General features: G+C 46.9%; 1 protein-coding gene across 1 annotated transcript in view; it reads right to left on the bottom strand.

Annotated features, from left to right (window-relative positions):
- PIGL (phosphatidylinositol glycan anchor biosynthesis class L) overlaps positions 1-22,861 on the bottom strand; it is a gene marked incomplete at its 5' end in the record, with an annotated part of 52,745 nt that overhangs the window by 2,671 nt on the left and 27,213 nt on the right. Inside the window, 3 exons of the mRNA XM_082294866.1 lie at positions 3,700-3,731; positions 11,215-11,282; positions 16,495-16,585. Coding sequence (XP_082150992.1) covers positions 3,700-3,731; positions 11,215-11,282; positions 16,495-16,585 — 191 coding nt within the window. The remainder of the gene's footprint in view (positions 1-3,699; positions 3,732-11,214; positions 11,283-16,494; positions 16,586-22,861) is intronic.

The raw sequence follows: 22,861 nt of genomic DNA, 5'->3' as shown, positions 1-22,861 counted from the left end.
CAAAGTCACAGTTTACACAGGTGGTCAGAGATGCAATTCAATTTGCAATGAGATTTCCTTCAGTGAGCCCTGAAACAGTGAAATTACACAGAAGAGACAGAACAAAGCTCTCATGGACTCCCTCTGGCACATCTCCAGGATCTTTCAATTCCTTTCTTTCTTTTCTTTTCTCCAAGGGTGTTGTTCCAACTTTTTAATAGCCTCTCCCACTCTCCAAAGCAAGACTGGTTAACTCTTCATTTCAGTATCACAGAGGGCTCCAGGGCCATGCTTCCCTTCCATTGAAGGGGACACGGGATACTGGGACCCGACTCCCCAGCAGGTCGCACAGAGCATTCACAGGAGAGATTTTCTCCTCCTGTGAGCAACAATGGGCAGGGGCAGAGCCCTTAAGGGCAATCACCGGCGCTTCCATCCGGACAGGCGCTGACGAGCCCGTGCCGTGCCGGGCAGCGGCGGAAAATCCCCGCTGGAAGCGGCGGGCGGTGCTCGGGAGCGGCCGGGAGGTGGCGGCGTCCGCCGGCCGCGGGACGGGAGCCGGGACAGCGGGGCCCGCATCCCTTCGGCACCGCTGCCAGCAGCACCTCCTGTCCCACCCGTGCCACCGCCGTGTCCCCACCGCCGTCCTGCCGCAGCCCCAGCCCCGGCCCCGCAGGGTCACGGCGCGTCCCGGAGCGGCAGCTGGGCAATGCCGAGCGCCCGGCAGGGCCCCGGGACGTGCGGGAATGCGGGGGCTGTGGGACCAGCACGGCCGGGACACTTCCTGACCCCGAACCTGAGCCCCTCTCCCGCTCACAGCCCGCAGGGACAAGGGACAGGCAGAGCTGTTCGGCTGCCATCCGCTCCAGTTGCTCTCCCAAGGGATGCTCTGCAGGCACAAGTGCTGCAGTTGGTCACAGCGTGCCCTGACACTTCTTTCACTCCCACTGGAGACGTTTCTTGTTTCCAAATAGCAAACTTGTGATGTGCCGTGAGTGGGGGAACCGCTCTTCCCCTTTCTCTGTAGAGATCCTCTGGGCTGCTGCTGTGGTAGTTTCAGAGGAGTGAATTAGTACAGTGCTGCTCCTGTCAGCATTCCCAGTGGCACCTGTTTGCTTTTCAAACACGGGACAATGGGTCTTTCCTTCCCTGGATGGTTTTAATGGACTCTGGCAATGCCACATCAATTCCTACTCACAGTGATGGGAAGAGAGGCCTGGCACAGGGTTACCCAGCACCAATCTCTGAAGGAGGCTGCTCTGTTAACCAAATGTGCTCTCCCTTTCCTCAATCTCTTTCCCTGAGAAATATTAATTCATGGAACAATTACACCCTTTTGTTCCCCAAAGCTAAGCAATAAGGGCTCAAAACCATGGCAAGTGATTTTAGTGTGGATGGGTCAACCTGCTGGGCCCTCCTCGGTCAGATCAGGCTAAGTGGTGGAATTCAGCTCCCCAAAAAGAAGGGCAGTGTAAGAGCCCTCTGTGTCAGTGATCTGACCAGGATTTCCATGTGCTGACAGCAAAGCCTGCTCTGCATGGCAATGTGAGATGACATGAAGCAGGGAAGGAATGTACAGTCCAGGGAGAGATGGAAAAGTGTTCAGAGAAACATGTGCGGGGTGAGAGCAGTGCTGCCATTGAGGAATCTGCTCCTGTGACACCAGCAGGTGAAGCTTGTCAGAGCCTGCTGTGCCTGTGACCTGGGCAGGATGGGATTAGCAGTGTAATGCAACCTCTCCAGGTTGGCAGAAAGGGCAGGATCAATATAGCTCATGGATTAGGCTGAGAATAGAAGTGTGTGAAGCCTGCAGCCTGCTCAGCTTGGCTTTCTGCTTCCAAATCACTCAGGCAGCAAGGATGCCTAGAATGAGGAGTGCCTGAGTGAGCACTGTGTATGCTGCAGGCCTGCACTGCTCCTGACGGAAGGAGGCACAGGTTCTTCTGGAAGAGCACTGGTTATAGCTGGAAGGGGTCAGTTGCAGGGGTGGGAGCACATCCAGCAGTTGTCTTGGCTTCTTGAAACAAGTGCTTGTGCCTGGGCTGGAGAACTTGATTACAGATTATAAAAAGCCTGTTGTGTTTGTGCTGGCGAAAGGCATTAGAAAGCAAAGCAGGATATTTAGGGTGCTCATTTGCATATCACTGAGGCAATGCAAGGCTTAGCTGGCTTTTGCATTTGCAGGGAGATTTTCTGTGGATTCCCTGATCACATGGGCTTACACAGGCTCACCCACAAACAGTTCCCTCTTACCAAGAGCAGCGCAGCACTTTTCCATGGCCTGAACATGCCTTTCAGCTCCATCCAGCCAGCCTCAATCCCAGCATCACTCATTTCATTAAGCCCCTCTGATGCACAGCCCTGCACGCCTGCCAGATCAAATTATAAATACTGGGAATTTCAATGAGACTGGAACTATATTTGGAAAGGCTTAGCGTAAGCAGCAGCATGGGAGCTCCCCGTTCCTTTGGTGTTTGTAGGTCATGTCAGATGTGATGTAATCAGAACAGCAAGGCTTGCACAGAGCTCCAGCAGTCTCCTGATGCTGCTGGAGAAATGGAAATGTTCTCTATATGTGGGTCTGTTTCAAACCTGAATGGATTTGAGGCACAGCCCATATTCAGGACCAGAGTGAATCTCACAAACCTGCATGAGCAGCACATGAAAGTGGCTCCGTGTAGATGGGGCCTGACAGCCAGCAGTGACATCAACCACTGCAGGTCCTTGTCCTTTGTGCTGCACACAGCACACAGAGCTCTGCTGCATCCCAAGGCTGAACAAAGAAAAGGTCCTAGGAAAGAAGCTGGCACTAATACTCCTCTTTCATAAACTGGGGAACTGAAGGGACTAGAGTCAGAGCTCAGCTTAAGGGCATTCTGCCATCTTGGCTCATGCTGTCTCATTAGGCCTGCAACTTCCTGCTAGCAGAGAATTAAAACTGATTTGCTGTGACTCATTCAAATCCTACAATGATTTGGGAATTAGCATTAAAGGAACACAGCCTGGATGGCTGCTGAGGGAGCAGGAGGTTCATTGGGTGGGCCTGGCTGAGCCACCTTCCTATGCTCTGTCCAAACAGCTGAGTGGCAGCTTTGTGCTTAAACGAGGTCCATACATTTGTCCCTGGGCAGGCACTGTTTGCTAGAGATAAGGGCTGCAGCTCTACTCTACAAAAGGGCTCAGTAATAACCTCCTTCTGTACTTTGTTTCTTTCCTTTCCCTACTGGTACAGAGAATTTCTCAGAGATTCTTGCTCACAGGTGGAAGAAGCCACTACAGTTTGTTGTGCCACTGCAGATTTCAGATTCCTTTCCTGAGCACATTTTGGTGGAGGCTTAACTTGCTACATGCAAACATTTTTGGCTAAGGTGGTAATTGTTTCTGAGGCTTTTGTCATAAAAAGGAAAAAGGCTTGTAAGCAAGATGTGACCAAAAACTCTGTAACTAAGCTGAGAGACCTGGAAAGAGCACTCAAATTCACCCAAGAGGCACAGGCCAGACACTGCATCCCACCACTGAGGCAGGACAACCCCAAGGGACTGAAAAGTGACTGTAGAGAAGCCTGAGCTGGTAAAAAAATGCAGGCAGATAAATGTTCAGCTGTGGGTTTCATTTGCAGTGCAGGGGTGAGCTGGGCAGCTGGAACCCTGGACACAACAGTGATGTAAAGGACTGCAGGGTGGGGATGTGAGGTTGGGATGGGAGGTGATGGACTCCTACCTTCAGGTAACTTCCCCTCTGAATGCAAGTACCTGTGAAAGAAGAGATACAAGGTGGTCAACACTCAGTGGAGTTACTCAAACCCTGATTTTACAGGTATAAACTCTGCACACTAAACCAACCCTTGTCATTTAACACACACACACACAGACAATGGCCAATCTTGTGAGAAGCTTCAGGAGCCCATACTGGATGCACCTCAGGCAAGGATAAGCCTCATTCCCCACACTATTCTGCCATTCCTTTCCTCATTCTGGCTGCTGGGACACATCACAAATAAGCTCCATAAATCAAATTCACTCTCAGACTTCTCAAGGGAAACGCAAGAGGCTACCAGAGGCTGTTCACCCCTGAGAGCACCTCTGGCTGTTTAAAGCCCAGGCTCTGCTGGCCAGGGGCATTGTCTCAGTGGCTGCTCCTCTTGGGGCACCAGCTCTTTTTTTTCTAACCCAGGCTGGCACTGGGACATCTGAGAAGACGCTCTGGCTTTTTGCTCACCAAGACTTTGATCCCTTCATGACTTTGTCCTGGGGAGTCTCTGTAGCAAAACAGAACGACAGGAGCACTGTGGGGGATGGGAATGGCGATGGCACTTCCATCAAGAAGCGTAAGCAAATGACCCTGAGAGGGTGAGGGCATCAGAGAGTGTTAACTTCAATTCCTTTTTAATTCTCTTTTTTCTGCTCATGACTTCGGAGCACTTGTGCTGACATTCCCGTATGCATTGCCTGGATTTGGCCCACGGCAGGGCTGGGAAGCAGCAGGTCTCCAGCAGATGGCACTCAGGTCTGTCCCACACCCAGTCCTGCTCTTCCAGGAGAAAAAGAAATCCAAACAATGGAACATTTGCCAAAAGGAGAAAGGAAATAATAATAAAAAAAAGTTATTTAACCCTGTGTAATATTTAAAGAGATTGTTATCACCTTACAGTGGTGTATTTAACAAAGGACAATGTCCCAGTTCATGTGTAAATCAGCCAGGATAAAACATGCATTATATGTAAACTGCTGTGTTTCTCCAGTCACTTTCAAACTAGGATTATCTCTGGCTATTGGTTAAGTTCAAGGAAAAGGATTAGCTACACAGGCCTAGACAAAATAGGAAGCACGGAGTGATGAATACCCAATGCAATACAAAGCAAAAGTCAAGCCAGAAATGCAGGTCATGACAGAACTCAAACAGCAACCAGAAAACATATTTAAACAGACTCTCCTGCCAGTGGTGTCCTCTGCTCCAGAGCCAGAGCAATGCCATCTCCTACTAAACAATGGCCTTGGAATACTGACTTGACCACCTTCTACCCCACTACTCAAGTCTTACTGCTCTGACAAAGATTGTTAAATGTTGCCTTGTAATTTAAATATCTCCATTAATATCTGCTCTGCTCTTCTGCCAGAGGTTTCTTCCCCCACAAGTGGAATCTGGCCACCCAAAGAAATGATTCAGCACTTGGTACAGTTAGCAGGGTGGGAACCTTTTAGAATAAGCTTGGAGATAAAGCAGTGAGTGGTTGTGAAATTTGGCAAGCTCTCTAAAGGGCCAGTGTCTGTTCTGGGTGTGCTGCTCCGCCATGAAGGCACCGTCAAAGCAGTGAGCTGCTCCAATAGGGAACTAATAATAACTATTCCTGTCACTAGAAACAGGAGTGAGAGATCCAGCTCATAGGGAAATGTTTCAGCAGGAGCAGGGAGCATCTTCAGCAGGGAAGAAGAGCTTGATTCAGCAGCAAATTAAGGAGTCTGTGCTTGTGTAAAGGTTCAGGGAGACACAAACTGTGTTTGGTTACTGAAAGGTCCTCAAAGCTGCTACCAGCAGATCTGTCACTCATCTGGAAGAACAGACATGAAGAAACTGCATCTCTCCTCATCCTTTTTGTCCCAATCCAAATGCTTCAGTTCTCAGCAAGGCTCAGTGCAGAGCCCTGGGAACGAGCTCCACCCAGCTCTATGTGCAGAGGAATTGCAGCCTTGCTCATTTGTATTTCTCTGTGGTTGCAGAGAGAGAGAGAAACACGAAGCTCTACCTCCTGCACACGTTCACAAAATGAGCCAATCCTCTCCCAAATCAATCTTCTCACTCCCATCTCCACCCTGCTGGAGCGTCTCCGTGGGACACTTCCAAGTAGGGGAGAGGTTGCAGCTCTCAGTTGTTGCCATTTTGGGAATGTTGTTTTACAGATTGGACTTGCTGTGGTTTGGGCGAAATGAAAGAGTTTGGCATAAAAAAATCTCAAAAAGTAAAACACAAACAGGCTCTTTTTCAGGAGATTTTTCCATATGGGTGTTTTTTTCTTTTCCCCAGAGAGACTTTTTATAATCCTTTTTAAACATGAAGTGACCTAAGGTGGCTTGTTCCCACCCACTGCCCAAGTGCCAGAGGCTGGTGATTACAGGACACCTCTCCCTGCACCCTCTCTGTTATGCCTGTGGTAGGTTCAGATCCACATGTGAGACCCTCTGCAGTGAAGAAGTTGCAAAGGCTGTGAGACATCCAAAGGCTCCAACTATTTCTGCCCTGCAAGAACTCAGCCCCAGCTCCTCCCTCAAGGCCCAGCTGCTTTGAAGGCTGTTGCTGCCTGCAGCCATCAGCTCCATCTGCTCAACAGAAACACTGAAATGCAAACTGCAGGACGGAGCTCGCTCCCAAATTCCCTGTCTTCACTCAGGCATCCTCAAGGAAAGGTGTGAGTGGGTCAGCTCCTATGTGGCACTGACCAGTGAAACCTCCCAACCTGTTCCAAGGGGAACAAGTCAAGATGGAGCTGAAACCTCGGTCCTGGGGAGCACAGAACTCCTCTGGGGCTCATGCCCACGTGGGTGTGTTAAGGTTTGGGTGATGTTCTGTTTGATGAGAAGTTGTTCATTTAATTCAACGACTTCACTCTCCAGTTTCCCAAGCCAGAGGCAAAACCCTTCACGGAACTGACTGCTGGCTGCTGTGGAGCACTGGGGAAATACAGTTTTGAAGAGCATGGCAAAGAATGGATGCCTTAAAGCTGCAATGGGGCTCCATTTAGGATTCCAGCCTCTAATCTGCCCGATTAATCTGATGAAACAGATGTGAAGGAGGAAGAACAGGCATTCTCCTAGGAATCACAGAGACATTAGAAGGATATACTTGCCAGATGTTGGATGTTTGCTCTCTGGAATGCCTCCTCCCTCCCTAACTGCACTTTCTGGCTCCATTTCCATGCACCCTGAACTACACCATGGAGCAACAGTTTGTACAGCTCTGTACTCACACATGGGACAGGGGCAAAAGATGGTTCTGCCAGTGGCAATTCAGAGATCTTCCAGCTGACAGAGCTGTCCCTGGCTCTGTGCTTTGGGCCCTGCACTGTCTGGGAGAAGAATGTGCAGTGTCACTGCTCCACTTGCTGCTAGCAGCCCAGTGATACTGGGAAGGACACCCCAGCTTTAATCTTAATGCCTCTTGACAATGCCATGGAAGGGCACTGGGATGGATGAACCTGGCCAAATTAAGGAATGAGGGAAAGGAATAAAGGAATGAGATAAAATGTAGAAAACTATGGGATGTATGCCAGTGCAGAGAGCTTTGAGGGGAAGTCTCAAGGATAGACAGCAGAGGACAATTCTGTCTCAGCCTTATGGGGACAGTCTGGCTGCAACCACAGCCATCACTCACATAAGCTCCCCCAGGACACTGAAGATCAGTAAAACAAGTGAGAAATGCATGGGCTGCAGCTGCTGAAAGGAGGGAGAGATCTTCCAGCAACACACTGTAAGAAGGCACCAAATAAAAATGGTAAATGGGATATTATCCACCATTATCAAGCTAATCACCCAAACCTGGCTTCCTCCCTGTCCTTTAAGACCTGGCCTTGGAAACTGAACACAAGAATTGTGCTTTGTTGGGGTGGGATGCACTTGGTAGCCTCTGAGAATGGCTCCCACCAAGTGGCATTGGCTGCACACTGCTCTGCTCATTGTTTCCACACACGGATTTGCAGCTGGCATTTAACCAACCCTCCTCTTCCAGGGAGCCTCAGTGCAGCCCTTCTGCACAATGTCCAAGGCATTCAGGAATGGGGCATTCAGTGACCAGGCTGGGACATGGAAGTGCAACAAGGCATTGGTGGCACTCAGGCTGCATCCTAATCAACTGCTGAGTGATAAAGCTCCCAAATACTGTCTCTGCACAGCCTCATTTACAACCTGCCACAGAGCTGGTGAATGTTAAAAAACATCCTGCAGGACTGAGAGGTGTTTTTCCAAATGGAATTGACGAGAATAGGCTCAGCTAATGATTCCTGATGTAGCTTTTTATATGGCATCATTGATAGAAGTTTTATGGATGCAGTTGCTATAACAACATAATGCACAGTGGTTAAATATAGCAGCTCCTATTTTCCACTCAGTTTGCTCTGCCCTAAGCAGACAAGACTATTCTTTTCTGTTCTAGCTGGGATGAAATGGATTTAATAGCTCACTAAAGAAAACAAGTGGTACAGTCCTTCTTCCTCCTCACAAAGATGATTCCTCTCCATCCTAAGCAAGCAAACAACAAACCAAACAGCCCCCATTTGCCAGGCTCCTGGGCAAGAGGGCTTGTTTAAAATCAAAATGCACAGTGACTCATGCAAAACTAAACCACCTTGATATTACATGTGATCTCAGTGCAGGCACTGTCATTTCAGAGTGCAGGAAAGAGAGGTTCTCCAATATTCCTGTCACACAGTATTTACCAAGCTCATTACCACAGTGCCCAGTGACTGGCCAAATGCTGAGGGGGGATAAAGTGACCTGGTTGTCACTCAAAACCTGCTCTTCCTTGTGGATGAGCGTAAAGGATCCAACCTCCCATGGCCACAGGAAAAGCTCCTGTTTTGAGGGATAAGAGAGAATCATGTTGCCAAATCAAGCTACAGGAGATTGCTTCCAGTTCTTCCTGCTTTGCTGCAGTGGGTTTTTCTTGGGTTTGGGCTGGTTTTTTTTCCGTCTGGGAGCCAGAACTGAAATACTCCCAGAGGAGACTGAAATCAATTTGTGTTCCTCTCCCACCCTGTTTTTTCTTATTTTTCCCTTGCAGAAGAACAAATCCACCCTTGAACCTTGGTGTTTCCCAGTTCCTCCCAGATCTGAAGGCCAGGCAGGCACACAGCAGCAGCTGGACTCCTGCAAGCTGTCAGGAGGAAGGTTGCTGCAAGGGAAAGAACTCATTTCTTCTGAGTAGTTCCTGCTCCTTTGAACATAACTTCTGTTCCAGACACTGGAAAGAATATTTATGCTCTTAGCAGACAATACTGAGCATCTGCTCAGCTACGACCATTTCCTGAACTGTTTTATTCCTTGAAGCTGTTCAATAATTTGCACCTCCTGAAGCGAAGAGCTGTGGGAGGAGTCAGCCTGTTATACCCCTGTTCTTGCAGAAAGTCATGTCATGGAAAGTGAGCACCAGCCTGTCTCCCAGAAACTGGGAGCATCCAGAAGAGCTGAGGATCACTGCACCAGCCCTCTGCTGCATCCTTTCCTCCACTTTTCACAGTGGAGGCAGAAGCCTGCAGGACTTGTTTAGAGATGGTTAATAAATACATTGCAGTTGATACCTGGAGGGGAGAGGTCATTTGCCTTTCTCTTGCCATGTAGCACTGGGGCCCCAGGGGCAGCCACTGCTGCTCTGCAGAGCTCTGCTGGCACAGGGGGACAGGAGAAGCCTCAGTTTATGCTCCCAGTGCTGCCTGTACTGGCCAACATGTGAGAACTCATCAGGGCACTGAGAGTCAGGAGTGATACAGTCACGCTCTACTTCCTCCATAACACAAACTGAAAAATAATGAGGGCAAGCAAGCCACTAAAAATAAACTTAACCTTTCAGCAGCCACAGTGTCACTCCTGCCACATGCAGATGATGGGGCTACCATGATTAATTCTGCTGATTCAGGACTGGAAGGGAGACAAGACATAAACCAGCCCTTAGTTAATGAGAACTGCTCATGCTCTGGTGTCCCTATCAGCACAGATCTCATCAGCTCAGACAATGTTCTGCTCTAGCTGAGGACCAATGCAAAGCTCTGAGTTCAAGGGAATTGTAGACAATGAGCATTTCCTGGTAACATGCTCTGAGACAAGTAGAGGGTTAAATCCCCACTGCACACACAGGAAATCTAAAGCATGAAGGTGGGAAAGTGATTTCTGCACAGCCACAAAGTAAGACATGGGTAGAACTGGGATCAAAATCAAGAGTTTTCCTTAAATTTCTCATATATAACTCAGCTGCTAGCTTGTTTTCCCATGATCTCTTCAGGGTGGAGGACACCTAACAGCCTGCCCTCCATTCCTCTTTGTAGGTCATACAGCAGTTGACTGAGCAGGCAGCTGGAAGCTCTTTAGTCCCTCTGTGCCAATGGTGTGAACATTGGTCATCAACCTCTGCTCCTCAGTCATCAACCTCTGCTCAACCTCTGCCCCTCGGTCATCAGCCTCTGCTCAACCTCTGCTCACTCCTCAAACAACTGTGCCTGAAACCATCTCCACATTCAGCCCAAACAAAGACACTGTTTGCTTTAACTCCACCCCCTCTCCTCTGTTAGGCTATTTCAGAAGTTGCTGGGAAAAGCCATGATCCCGCTCTAACACTGAGTTCCAGCCATCAAAGCTCTCAGCATCTTCCCAGAGGAGCTGAAGGTCCCAGTATGGGTTCTGTGGCACTGCAGCTTTCTCTAGGCAAGTGAGAAAGGCAAATCACTGTGATGTTGTCAGCAAGGAGAGCCAGAAGAATTTGTTTACTTGAATTGCACAGATGATTCAGAAAACAAATGGGTGCTATAAATAAAAGCTATACTTGCAAAGAGTTCTTCTCATGCCTGGGAAAGGCAGGGGCAGCTCTGGAGGAGATCTCTCTAGGACACAGTAAGGTCTGAATGAGCAGAGGGTTAAAGTAAAATACAGTGGCTGTCTTACCAGCAAAATTTGAGTGATTTTAAAACAGGGATTTTTGTCTGTCAACCTCACCACATCACACATCACCACGGCACGGAGACAGAGGGTCCCATAATGCAAGGAATAAAATGGTGAAGGAACTAATGGACTCTTCCTAAAAGTGCTAAATAGGGACAGCTCCAGTGAAAGAGCAGTGTCCTTGGGTCAGAGAGGGAAATTCAGGTACCTGGGCAAGACGGCAACATCCTCTGGAACAGTGGTGCGGAACTTTCCAAAACCCAAGTGCCACCAGCTCAGGCATTAGCTATTCACATACTCTCCTCAGAGCAGAAGGGCAAAGTGATCTGTGGCATATTTTAGTGGGATCGAGGGCAGGAAGAGCAAAGAGGGCCCAGTGAAAGTGAGACTGGCAAGGTCCCAGCTGATGCAACACTGAAAGATGCTGTAGGTTATTCCCAGAGCTGTGGCAGTTTCTCCAGACAGTGTTGTGTCCCACAGCCTGGCACTCAGTTGGAGCAGTGAAGTCAACACTGCCTTTGGTTCTGCTTCCACACCAGCACCACGTTGACCCTGCAGCCCCCAGGGAGGCACCCAGAGAAGTGTGCAGACACTGTACCTCACAGCAGTGTGAAGAGAGATGTGGTTGGCATGGCCACTCACTCCTCCCGCATCAAATGTCACCACCTGCAATAAAACCACAGAACAAGAAGCATTTAGGAGCGAGAGGAGGAGCCTGTGCAGCTCCCAAATTTGATATCCAACACAACCCTGTCCCAGCCCGTTGTGTCTAAGGAGTTGTTTATGTGTTGCACAATGAGGCCTTGTGTGTGAACTCCTCATGCCACAGAAACACAACTAAACAAACAAGCCACTCTGGAGCTAGATGACTACACAGCCTAACAGCTTGAACAACAGAAAGATGACAAAGACCGTGTCCCCATTGGCAGGATGCACTTGTTACTTATTACCAGGGCAAAAGGTCACTTTCAAAGTGATCTGTTGCAAATGTGTTCCTGACCCGAAAGGTCCAGCTCTATGAATCACTCTCTCCTGGATGTGAGAACATCCTCCAGTGCCTGTGGATGACAGGGGGAAGCTGCAGTTTGCTGTGCTGTGAATCAGGACATTGCTGCAACAAGAGCCACACAAGCGTGTCTGACTGGCCTGGTCCTAACGAGGCTTCACCAGAGAATTAAACAGTGATAAAATAATCTGATAGGAGAAGAAGCCTTTTTAAACCATCTGACTGCACTTTTGTACAAAAATTGATTCTCTGCAGGGAGAAATGGGAACTCCAAAATGCAGAAGTGTGTGAGCACAGCAGTGACCAGTCACTGTCCAGAGCCACTGGGGACTCACTCCCTCTGTGGGGCTGTGCACTGGGTACTTAAAGGCTCCAATGCCCAACCAAGAAGCCAGACTGGCAGCACAGAGTGTAGAGCAGACAGGGAATGTGTGCCCATCCTCTTTCCAGGGGGTGAAAGTGACAGTCCCTGGACAGTGCAAAGCTCAGTGCTTGCTCTGGGAGAAGCCCAGCAGCAGAGCTCTCCACAGCTCCCTTCTCTGGGACCAGGAAGAATTCATCAACTCCCACATTTCAGGCAATGTTTGCTTCCTTGCAAGCTTGTTCTCTCTTCAGGGAAGGAAATGCTACAGCCTTGCTCACTCACTGCACCTCCCTTCTCAAAATCTATTTTATATGCAGGGCCTGGAGCACTGGGTTAGAGATCAAGGGAAGATCAAAAGCCACCGTGCCCATCCTGCAACTTGCTCCTCCACCCTCCAGCAGGAGAGGCCCTCTCAGACATGGGCTATTGAGTCAAGAGGGAGAGAAAACACAAAGGCAGTGATAAATACTTCAAAACCCACAAACTTCAGACAAGCCTGCTTATAAACCTACCCACCCAGGACAAGCTCACAGTTAGACTTTCCACTTTGCCCAGTGGCTGCCAGCAAGCACCAGGTTGCTCTTTGCTGGCAGGAACTGGTAGGACCAAAATTGGTTTCATTCAAGAGGCATTTTCTGGTTAACCCCTATTTTATAAAGAGAAAGAGGATGTGTTTAACCTTGGCTGCTGCACATCAGCACTGCCAGAGAGCTCTGCAGGGCCTGCCATGGTGCTGAGCCCTCCCTATGGATATCAGCTTTTGGAGGAGCTCATCAGGGAAAGACATGAAATTCAGCACAGCTCAGGGAATGAACACAGCACCCTGTACTTTGCAGATAAGAAAAAAACACACTCTGAAGTCACTCCTACCTAGAGTGGCACTTTCCTAAGATGACAACATACCCCACTCAATGCAGGCAGAATAAATTCCTGTTCAGGTGAGTAACAGTGTTAGTCTGATATGGGCTGGACTTGCACTAAACCCTTTTAGTCAATGGAGACAGAGAGAGGGTTTGTCTCTTCTGCCTGGTCCCTGATTTTCATGTAACCTGTACAAACAGAACGTTTTTAAGAGTAGTACCCTTCTGTCAGAAGTGGCTGAAATTAGCCAATGGGCTCTAAAGTCTTCTGAAACATGCATGTGCACATACATATAAATACAATTGCATTATTTCTGCTTCCTTAGGAAATCAAGCTAAAAACCCCAGGCAAGCCAAAACACACATTTTTCCTTCTGCGGAGGTTACAAGAGAACAAACCAGAAGACTGAGATAAGAGACTACAGTGAGCAGACTAAATAAACTAATCATTGTTTTTACAAAACTGGCTCGGGCCAACTGTGGGAGCACAAGGCTGGGTTAGGAAATATTCTTGACATGGGAATTATCTGTTCAGAAACACCTTTGGAGGCTTTTCTTCTTCACATCTGTTTTGAAATGGAAGCTGCTGAGCTTATGTAACATCTGAACCAGCTGAAGAGACTACACAGAGCTCATTTTCAATTACTGTTGTCCAATTTACTGTTAGGATATTTACACTTGAATTGCCTGTCTCTTCAAATAAACGAATTTTTAAGTACAATTCCCAAGGTATCTGCACAGTGACTTGGCCACGGTGGCATTCCCTTTGTCTGATCCCTCTCAGCACACATCTGGCTCTGGGACAGCAGGGATGTCCCACCCTAAGTATATATCATCTAAATATCTATATATGTCATCTAACAGGGCTCTGATTCCACAGCACCACTGTACTGTTCATGACTTAAAGCAGGCAGTAATCACATGTAAATCAATCCCTCTGGCTTCAGGGATTCATTTCATTGATAAGGAATTTGAATTTCTTTCTCACATGCTGAAGATATTTTCACACGGGAGCATTTGCTCCTTCCACACAGTGCAGCTCCTGCTGCGCTGGCTTTTAACTCCTAACCTGAACCAGGCTGATGATGAAATCAAGCAAACAATCAGGACAGGATGAGAAAACCTGAACATCTTGAAAGTGTCTGGGTTAAAAACAGGCTTAGCCAGTTCTGGGAGCGAAAGGCTGGGACAATAAATATACTTCATGTGGAAATTATTGCTCAATGAAATCTTTAGGGCAAGAGGGAGTTCCCTCCCCACACCTGTTCTGAAATGGGAGCTGCTGCTGTTGCTGGTTTTTCTTCTGGGTGACCTTGGTATTCAGGAAATGGAGCTTTCACTAGTGGAAGCCAGAGCAGCAGCCAAGACAAACAGGTCCAGAAATCCCTTCCGGAGAGGGGAGAGCACAGAGGAAATTACTCAATTACCAGCAGAAGAGAAAACTCCTGAGAGGTCTGGAGTCCATGATCCCTCCCCACACCTCAAAGCTGAGGGTCTCCCTCCTCTCTCTGGTGTCATGCAGTGCTTCAAACACAGCACACATCTGCTGTGGGCACACAAAGGTCTCTGCTTTTTAGCAAGGGCCATCCCTTAAAATGCTACAGCAAGCAACTCCATTTCTCATGGCCTTCCCCCAAGCATCACTCCTTACACTCAGAGGTCATTGAGTCTGAGTTTGGAGATGTCTTTTGAGTCTGATTTAGGAGCAACAAGAGCCTGCCTGGAGCTCACACAATACTATGTAACTTCTTTTTTTACACACCAAACACTTTCTAATCTGGATCAAGACAGAGTAGCCTTGGCTGCCTCTCCCTGCAACACTAGCTTTTGCTTGTAAATCCAGCAGGCAGGAAATAATTTCCAAAGTCTATAAATTAGTTTTGGCTTTGAGTACACCAACCATTAATTTCTGTGTCTGCACTATTTAATGTAGAGCTTGGATGAATATGTCCCAAAAAGATTGAGCTACTCCTGGATTTGAGCAAATGAGTAACCATGTAATGGAAGGAAACTACACAGAACATGGTGGGACTCCTTGCCTTGCAATTCTTCCTTTCAGACATGCTGGAATTGCAGCCCCTGCTCCACTGCCAGATGGCACACAACATGTTCTGTAAATAAAGATACCACTGTCGATGCTGTGACTACTGGGAGAACTGGGGAAAGTTTTCCCACTGGGATAGCTACAACAATACACATCTTCCAGTCATGTTGACTCCACTGAGTTGGTCTGAAACTCTGTTAGTTTTTTTTGTTTTTTTCAAGGCTCTTTTAACATGTTCAGCCAATTCTATCAATTTCAACATTAGTGAAAAATGGACTCAGTTTACCTTTCAAGGCACAGCTGTTGGTTTAGGACAGCAGAGACACCACAGATAGCAAACTCTGAAGTCTTAAATTGCAGGATATTTAACAAAAGTAATTAGGTGCTTCTCTTGCTGTTGTCGGCAAATTCAGTCTGCTCCTAAATGAATGGTATTACAGCAAACACCTGAGACCTGTGTGATTGCTTGGGACACTTCAAATAATGAACATTTCCGGAGCAGTTCATTACCAGCAGCCCTGAGAAGCTGCTCCAGCTGCCCTTGGTGCTGCTGATGTGTCCTGCTGCAGTGATTTGTCCTCGGTGCTGCTCAGGGAAGAGCTGATGGGAATGCAGGGGGCAGGGACAGCCCAGCACCATGCCCAGGAATGTTTCCTGCTCTGCAAACCCCACATTTCCCTGCTCAGCTCTGCTCTGATAGTGGCAGACTCCAGCCTGCCCCAGCACAGCTAGAGTTTAATTTTCCCCGAGGCAAAGATCTAATCCTTCCTAACCATCCAGAGGAGTTATGGTGTTTTCAGAATTTCTTCTGGGGTTTTGGTGCACTTGTCCCTGTGCCCCTGAGAGTCACAAACATGCAATACAAATCCTCCTGTGTTTGGAGCTTTCAGATTAGATTAAAACCTATCTATTCAGGGGGCCAAATGGCACAAAAGGAGTCCAGGAAAACTGCATTTGTCTCCGTGCACAGCAATGAATTTCATGGAAAATTAGCCTCAGAATCAATACAAAGTTGGATGCATGATGCTGGTTTTGTGCTCATGGGGCTTTCATGCTACAGGAGATGTGGTTTCTTGTTTTGTGAAGTGCTGAAAGGCTTTGAGAGTTTCGTGATTTTGCTGCTAATCAGTGTGTGACAGTGCCATGCCTGATCAAAGCAGGGTTCAACAGAGAGGAACACAACACAACCCTTTCCATGCTTAGGCCCTTATTCCTGTTCTGTGGGAAAAAACCCCCAAACTATACCAGTGCCAGGAAATCTCCCCAGTTTAATATTCTTCAATCCTGACCTATAACCCTGCTAATCAAGCTCTCTAACACACATCTGCCAATGGGCTTCAAATCTAAGCCTAAATCTAAGTCTAAACACCAGATGGGCTCTCTCCATCACAACATGGTTACTTTAAAACACAGAAACCATTTGAAGAGTTAGAAAAGAGAAATTCCTCCACTGTTCATTTCTCACTGGGAAGCAAAGAAAGCTCTCCCAAGAGAGAAGATACAGCCTAACCTTAGAGGCTCCAAAGAAAGCTTCCAGAGGGAAAGGGAAAGCCCAGAACACTCAGAAGTAATGTGGCAATGTGCTGCAGAAAGTGTCACATTACCAGGTTGATGTTCTTGGCTGCTATGTGCTTCAGGACAAGGGTGGCGAGGAGCTGTGTGTCCCACTCCACAGCAGGACTATCCGGAAGATCCCTGAAAATGAGAAGGACATTCAGTCACTTCACTGCTGAGAACTTTGTAAGGACCACACTGGACAAGAGAGATCCTCTTAAGCACAGAATTAAATCAAGATAAATTTATTTACCATATAAAACCACTGAACCTTACTTAAAAGCCTTACAGGCTGGGATACTAGAGGGTTGGAAGGGAAAGAGCAGTTCCTACACCCTCCTCATGGATCTGCCAAGGTCTCCCTTTCCTCTTACCATTAAGGCAGACTTTGTGACTGCTTTACTTCAAGCAATATCTATTTTGTAAATTCTTTTTCTTGATTTATCCCAGTCAAATTTAAAACCCCTTTAAAAACACATTTTTCTGAAAGACTTCCCAATCTTAATCTACTGGTGAATTACATTGGGAAAGCACCAAGCAAACTCCTTCTCTCATTTATTCAGGAATAACCCATTAACCACAACCAGAGGACAGCAGAGTTGTAATTATATGGCTTGGATTTGATAGTAGTTGTTCATGTGTTTATTTTGTGCTTTGCATACCCAGCTGGTATGCAGAGCATACTGTGACTGAACTCCCTGCCTGGGTATTTTGTACTGCAGGATTCGAGGGGCAGGGAGCATGAGCCAAATGCAAAATAGCACCAGAGAGCCAAGAGAACATTCCATATTTACACAACTGAGAACTGAATGTGACCCCCCAGTCATTATGTTTGAATGATGCCAAGAAAACATTGCTCACAACGTTGCAAAGGTTATTAGTAACAATAGGATAACACACAGCTGCTAAAGCCCAATAATGACACGTTAAACTGGTCTTTTTCTCAGACCTTTTCCCTCCTCTGGAAGTCTGATAATCGCTGTGAGGTGGTTCAGCAGCAAAATGACTACACAGCATTCTCCCACAGACACAGGGGCCTGGAACTGAACTGATCCAGCTGTTTGCAGCAGAGAGCAGGAGCTACATCCCAACACTGCTCAGGCCTTGCTCACTCCCCAGACTGCAGGGACGGCAACATCTGCAACAGAACAACAGGGAAATGTCTCCTTGGCACATTCCAAAATAAAGCTCAGCCTGGGTCTTCAGGAGAGGTCTTCTGGCCACAGATCTTCCCACTGCTGTTAACAGTAGTTGGAGTGGAAGGAAGAGCTTTATGTCCAAACTGACCATTAGATTTTCCCTGTTGTGTTACGTGTTCCTGTTCAGCTCCGGCCCAAATAATGTGAATTAGAAACCCCAGCACAAGAGGAGGAGTTCCTACACCAGGCTACACATTCCAGCTCTGGTCCCTGTAGCAGTACTACAGCAACAGAAAAGTTTTGTGTTGTTGGCAATTCCCTCTGGCACAGACAGCATATCTGCCTGATGTACACCAGACACCTGAATTTCACCACTGGAAAGATGCCCTGCAACATCTGGTGGCTGTCTCATCAGCTTAACAAACCTGCACCTCATCTGCTCACACACAAACTTTCCCATCTCTTGTTTGAGGAGGAAGTGGCCCTGGTGACCCCGAAGGTATGACAAGTCCCAGCATGTCACAACAAGCCTTAAACTTGCACATTTAAAAATATGGTTCACCTAAAATATCACCAAGAAACAACCACACTGAGCAGAGTCCAAGTGCAAGTCTGACAGTGCTTCAGTTGTTTGAATGATACCTCTGAGGTCTGTCAAGGCTTTAATCTGATAATATTAAAGCAGCAAATCAGTGTAACAGGGATTCTTACACTGATCACTTACAGTGCAAATATCATGCCCCTTTTTGGACAGGGGTTAAATGGAGGAAGTGAAGAGTCCCATTAAAACAGGAAGGGTGCTCCAACAGTGAGAGGTCAGGAAAAAAAAAAGTAGGGCTTGGAATTTATGATGTCCAGGAGGCTTTGGTGTCATAGCCACCGCACTCAGCTTTATTGGGCTGTCTCCAAAAAGGCTGCTGGGTAGTGGAGCAGGTTTTAACTAGTTTAGACAGATAAAGATCATCCTCGTCAATGGAAATGAACAGCTGGAGGCAACGGTTTAGAATCCCTGGAAACAAAACAATCTGAAGGCATGAGCAAATTAACTCCATCAACACTGAACTGATTAAGCAGGAATATTCCACCCAAAATTCTGCTTCTACCCAATTACTGCTGGTCAGAGAGAGACCACTTACTCCCAGTAAGGAAATCTTTTTCTTGCATCGTATTTATCAGGTACAGAAGAGAAGCTGATCGTGCCAAACAAGAGACACATGCACAGAAGCACATTCCTAACTCATTAATAGCCACGATGGCCCATGGAAGTATTCCCAGCTCATTCTGCAAACACAAAAACTTACACACAGCTAAATGACGAACCCAGAGTCACCCAGAGAAGTCAGCAGCAGAACTGGCAATAAATACATTCATCGAGACTGCTCCAGGAAGTGACTTTCATAGTAAGAGTTTGTATACTACTTTATAAAGTTGGAAATGTGTTACCGTGATATTAACGGCTCACGTGAGAGCAGTACTTTTCTGCCTGTGCTCTGGATATCAGTAACTGGGTATAATAAGGATGAAAAGGTGATGAAGAAAAGCGAGTTCATACACAGCGTGCAGCCATGCACACAGGACAGGCTTACAGGAGGCCTCCACATGCCCAGGGAATTCTGTAGGGACATCAAACTTTGAAAACTGCTCACAGAACCATATATAAAAAAATATTTTTCTTAATATCGTAAATAGGTTCTCACCAAACCTGAACAGTCCCCTGATGTGCTGCACTACTGAAATGAGCTGCATTCATTGCTTTTACCTACAGGATTTTGTATGAGAAACATCCAGCATTTCAGTGGTTAACTGCACGCTGCCTTTCTGGCTAAGGCTGATAATGCCTCTGAGCTCAAGGTCGAAGGGCTGAGATAAAGGACTATAAAGGAGTGAAAATTAGCACATTCCCTGGAGCAGACTGGAGCTCGTCCCAGGAGACACCATTCCCCACCCACCCTCCCTGTCCCCTGCCCCAGAGAGCTCCTTGTTGCTGCTGTCAGTCACTGCCACAGGTCAAGACATAAATCCTGCACCAGAGGCCTCCCAGGTCATGCTGCTGGAGGGGGCTGTGGGAAGGGCAGAGGGGTTTGGGCACTTGGCCATATTTCCATCAAACTATTATTGTCTGGAAGGGATGTTTATGGGATTCCACGTGTCTGATACTGAATGCAGGTGGCTGCTTGGATGCAGGGAAAAAATGGGGAGATGCATAGGAGAAAAAAAAAATTGGAATAAGGCTCCAGAAGAGCTGTCTTCCCAAGAATTTTCAGTGAAAGCCATGCTGTGCACTGTACAGGGAATTTACAGCTGTGCCAGGGGATCTACAGCCTCAAGAGGGAAATAGAGAATTATGGTGCTGCAGTTGCTACAGTGTGGAGAAGGGTCTGTCTCTGCTCACTGATTTCAGCAGTCACAGGAAACATCACGTTCAGAAAGCAAAATCCTGCACCTGCCTATGCATCCATCCACTGGCAGCAAGAACCAGACAGGACCCCTGGTTTTCTCCATCTCACTCCTTTGCTTTTCTCCCTGCCAAGCTGAGCAGAGCACACACCGGCATCTGCACTTCCTCTTCCCAAGGTTTGCCCAGGAAGGATGCAGCAGATGTCCTGGACATTCTGGTCCTTGTGGAGAGCTACAAGGGCTCACAGCAAATCACATCAGCACAGTAAGGCACCACTCAACCTTCTGCAGGTTTTGCCCAGCAGCCTTACAGCTGAGAATGAGAGATGTCAAAAATCACTGCCTGGTGCCAGTTCCTCTCCAGGCTTCCTCCTCTGCCTGCCCTGGGCTGGAGCTCCTCTCCCACCTCAGCCTGGCCATTAGAACACGGTCCACTTTGCCAGCAGCACAGTTTTGTAGGGTCGTCTTTCTAGGAACATTTGGGCTCAAGATGACCAGATTCCTGTCATTTGGGAGGTCACTTTTGGCCAAGGTAGAGATTTAAAAACCTTCGCAGATATGTACTGCCAAGTTATACCCTTCTCACATGATACACTTCTCAATCTCTGTCCAATTTTCCACCGCTCATCTCCCCCAGACCTTTCAGCAGCAGCCAGTGCATTCAGATGGACAATCCTCTCTCGAAGCCTTCTGTGTAATTTATTCTGCTCATGAACTAAGCTCTCATGACTGCTCTCAAGGTTAAGTTAAACCCAACAGCTGGTCTGTGTGATGTCCACGTGGCTCCACAAACAGCAAATGGGCTATGGGATAACCTTGAGATCCGACCCTCTGGAAATCTGTGAGCTGGGAAATCCCCAGGCCCTGGGGGCCTCTGGTTACCTGAGAGTCACCCCATGGGGACCTCTCTGCCCTGACATGAAACCTTTGTGGGAGAGGGCAATAGAGTGACTTCTTGGAGATGTTTAGGTGTCCATTTACACATTCCAAGGCACCAGTGCAAAACTTCCAAGGCGCCCATGTGATTTTCCATCCCACTACACACCAAAAGGGTCAGGATGAAAGAGCTTTCCCATTTCTTATTGCCTTTTTATCCTGCAGCACAACCTTAATTAGTCCAAGGCTAGGGACCAGGAAACATTTTGGCATAACTTCTCTTCCTTATCCCCAGTGACTGATTTTACATTAAATCAGCCCAAAGGTCGGTGGCTTGATGGTGGAAGCAGGTGAGCTGCTGTGCACGAGGTTCCCAGCTGGGAACAACGACCACAATGTGTTTGTTGGAACAGAGGATGCCCTTTGTATAAAGTTATAACTGTATGAAATGAACATGTGGGCAATGAAACTGGATCAAGAAGCAAAAGATCCCACAGAACAAAATGACGTGAGTGCACAATTAGTGAAAAAGCCATGTGATGACTAGAGGCAATCAGTGACCTTTATATCACAGCATCAAAGTAATTGAAAAAACTGTGTAAACAGAAATTATTTCATGCTCTCCAAAGTAGAGCAGAGAATTTTTATTTTTGAGATGATGCTAAGATAAGCTAAGACTGGCTAGCCCTAGCTCTTGAAGCACAGCCTCTAAATCCTGACTTTTATAACTATTTATAAATTTCTCTTCCTATAATGGGCAATTACAGACAGGAGGGAATTATTGCTGTTAGGCTGCATGTACATCTCTGATTCAATTGAAAATAGCCCACTCAGACAAATTATCAGCATCTTGCAACATCATGTTCTACAGAGAACAGATGCTGTGTGCTTATTGGAATGTAACAACCCACAATTTGGGAGAGAAATGGACTCGAGCAGGATGCCAACTGTCAAATGAAAAGCCACCTACGACAGGGAAGCTCAAGAAATTTTTACGCCAGCAGCATCCTCCCTCTCCTCATAGTAAAGAAACACAAATTATTCTGAGAGTTGTATTTTAAGATTGGAAATAATCATCTTAGGGTTTGGTGTAGGTAGAGGGTAAAGGAAGTGGGGAAGATGTTAATGACTGGAATATTAACAGAAAAATACTTTGGAAGAGCTCTGCATGTTCCCCACTGAGCCATGGACAAACCAGCACAACTCTGACAGGTGACACTCCAGCTTCCTCCATACCTCCCCAAAGAGAAATGGTAATTAGGCCGTGAGGGAACACATCTTTTTGACTTGGGCATGATCAGGTGTTTCTCTTCAAGAAACAAGCATCCTTTGGGTTTAAATTCATAGCAATTATGACAGAACACAGGACTGGTTGTTTGCAAAGACCTATCCAAATGGCCCTGTACTCATTTATTTTTTGAAATGAATTATTGATGATTTCTCAGCAGAGACTGATGTCTATTCACAGAGATGACACAATTGCTTATCATAATTTGAAATCTGGTATTCATTTGACGTCTGTGCCTCAGCGCCCTGTTGATAAATTACAGCACAAAGCTCTGTAGGAACAAGTTCATATTCAATGTCTTCAAACAAAAACAATTGATGGTTCCTTTCAAGACCAGAAATACATAGAAGCTATCATGGCTAAAGCTAATTTTAAAAAGTAACTTTAAAAAACTAGTTTGGAGAGGGTATCAGGCCCTGCTGTGTAAGACAGGAAACAAAATTCCACTCAATTATTTCTAAATTGATATTTAGTCACAGCATTCGAATCTTCTGCTATTCATGCCTGTGAAATGGAAATAATTGTATGTTTACCCCTATGTAAAGAAGTTTGGGATCCTTTTAAGAAAAGTGTTCTGTCTGTTCTCTGATTTCTGGATGGAAATCGATGTGTCTCAGCAATCCTGGGTACTGGGAACCCCACAAACCTGTCCTTTATTCCTTGTACTGTCTTCCCATGGGGTATTGAATCAAGTTCAACATCTTGGTACTAATTTGA

The sequence above is a fragment of the Coloeus monedula genome (assembly GCF_965178545.1).
Source record: "Coloeus monedula genome assembly, chromosome: 20".
Classification (NCBI taxonomy): domain Eukaryota; kingdom Metazoa; phylum Chordata; class Aves; order Passeriformes; family Corvidae; genus Coloeus; species Coloeus monedula.
Note: the sequence above shows the minus strand (reverse complement) of the source record. Positions and strands in the feature narration are given on the sequence as shown.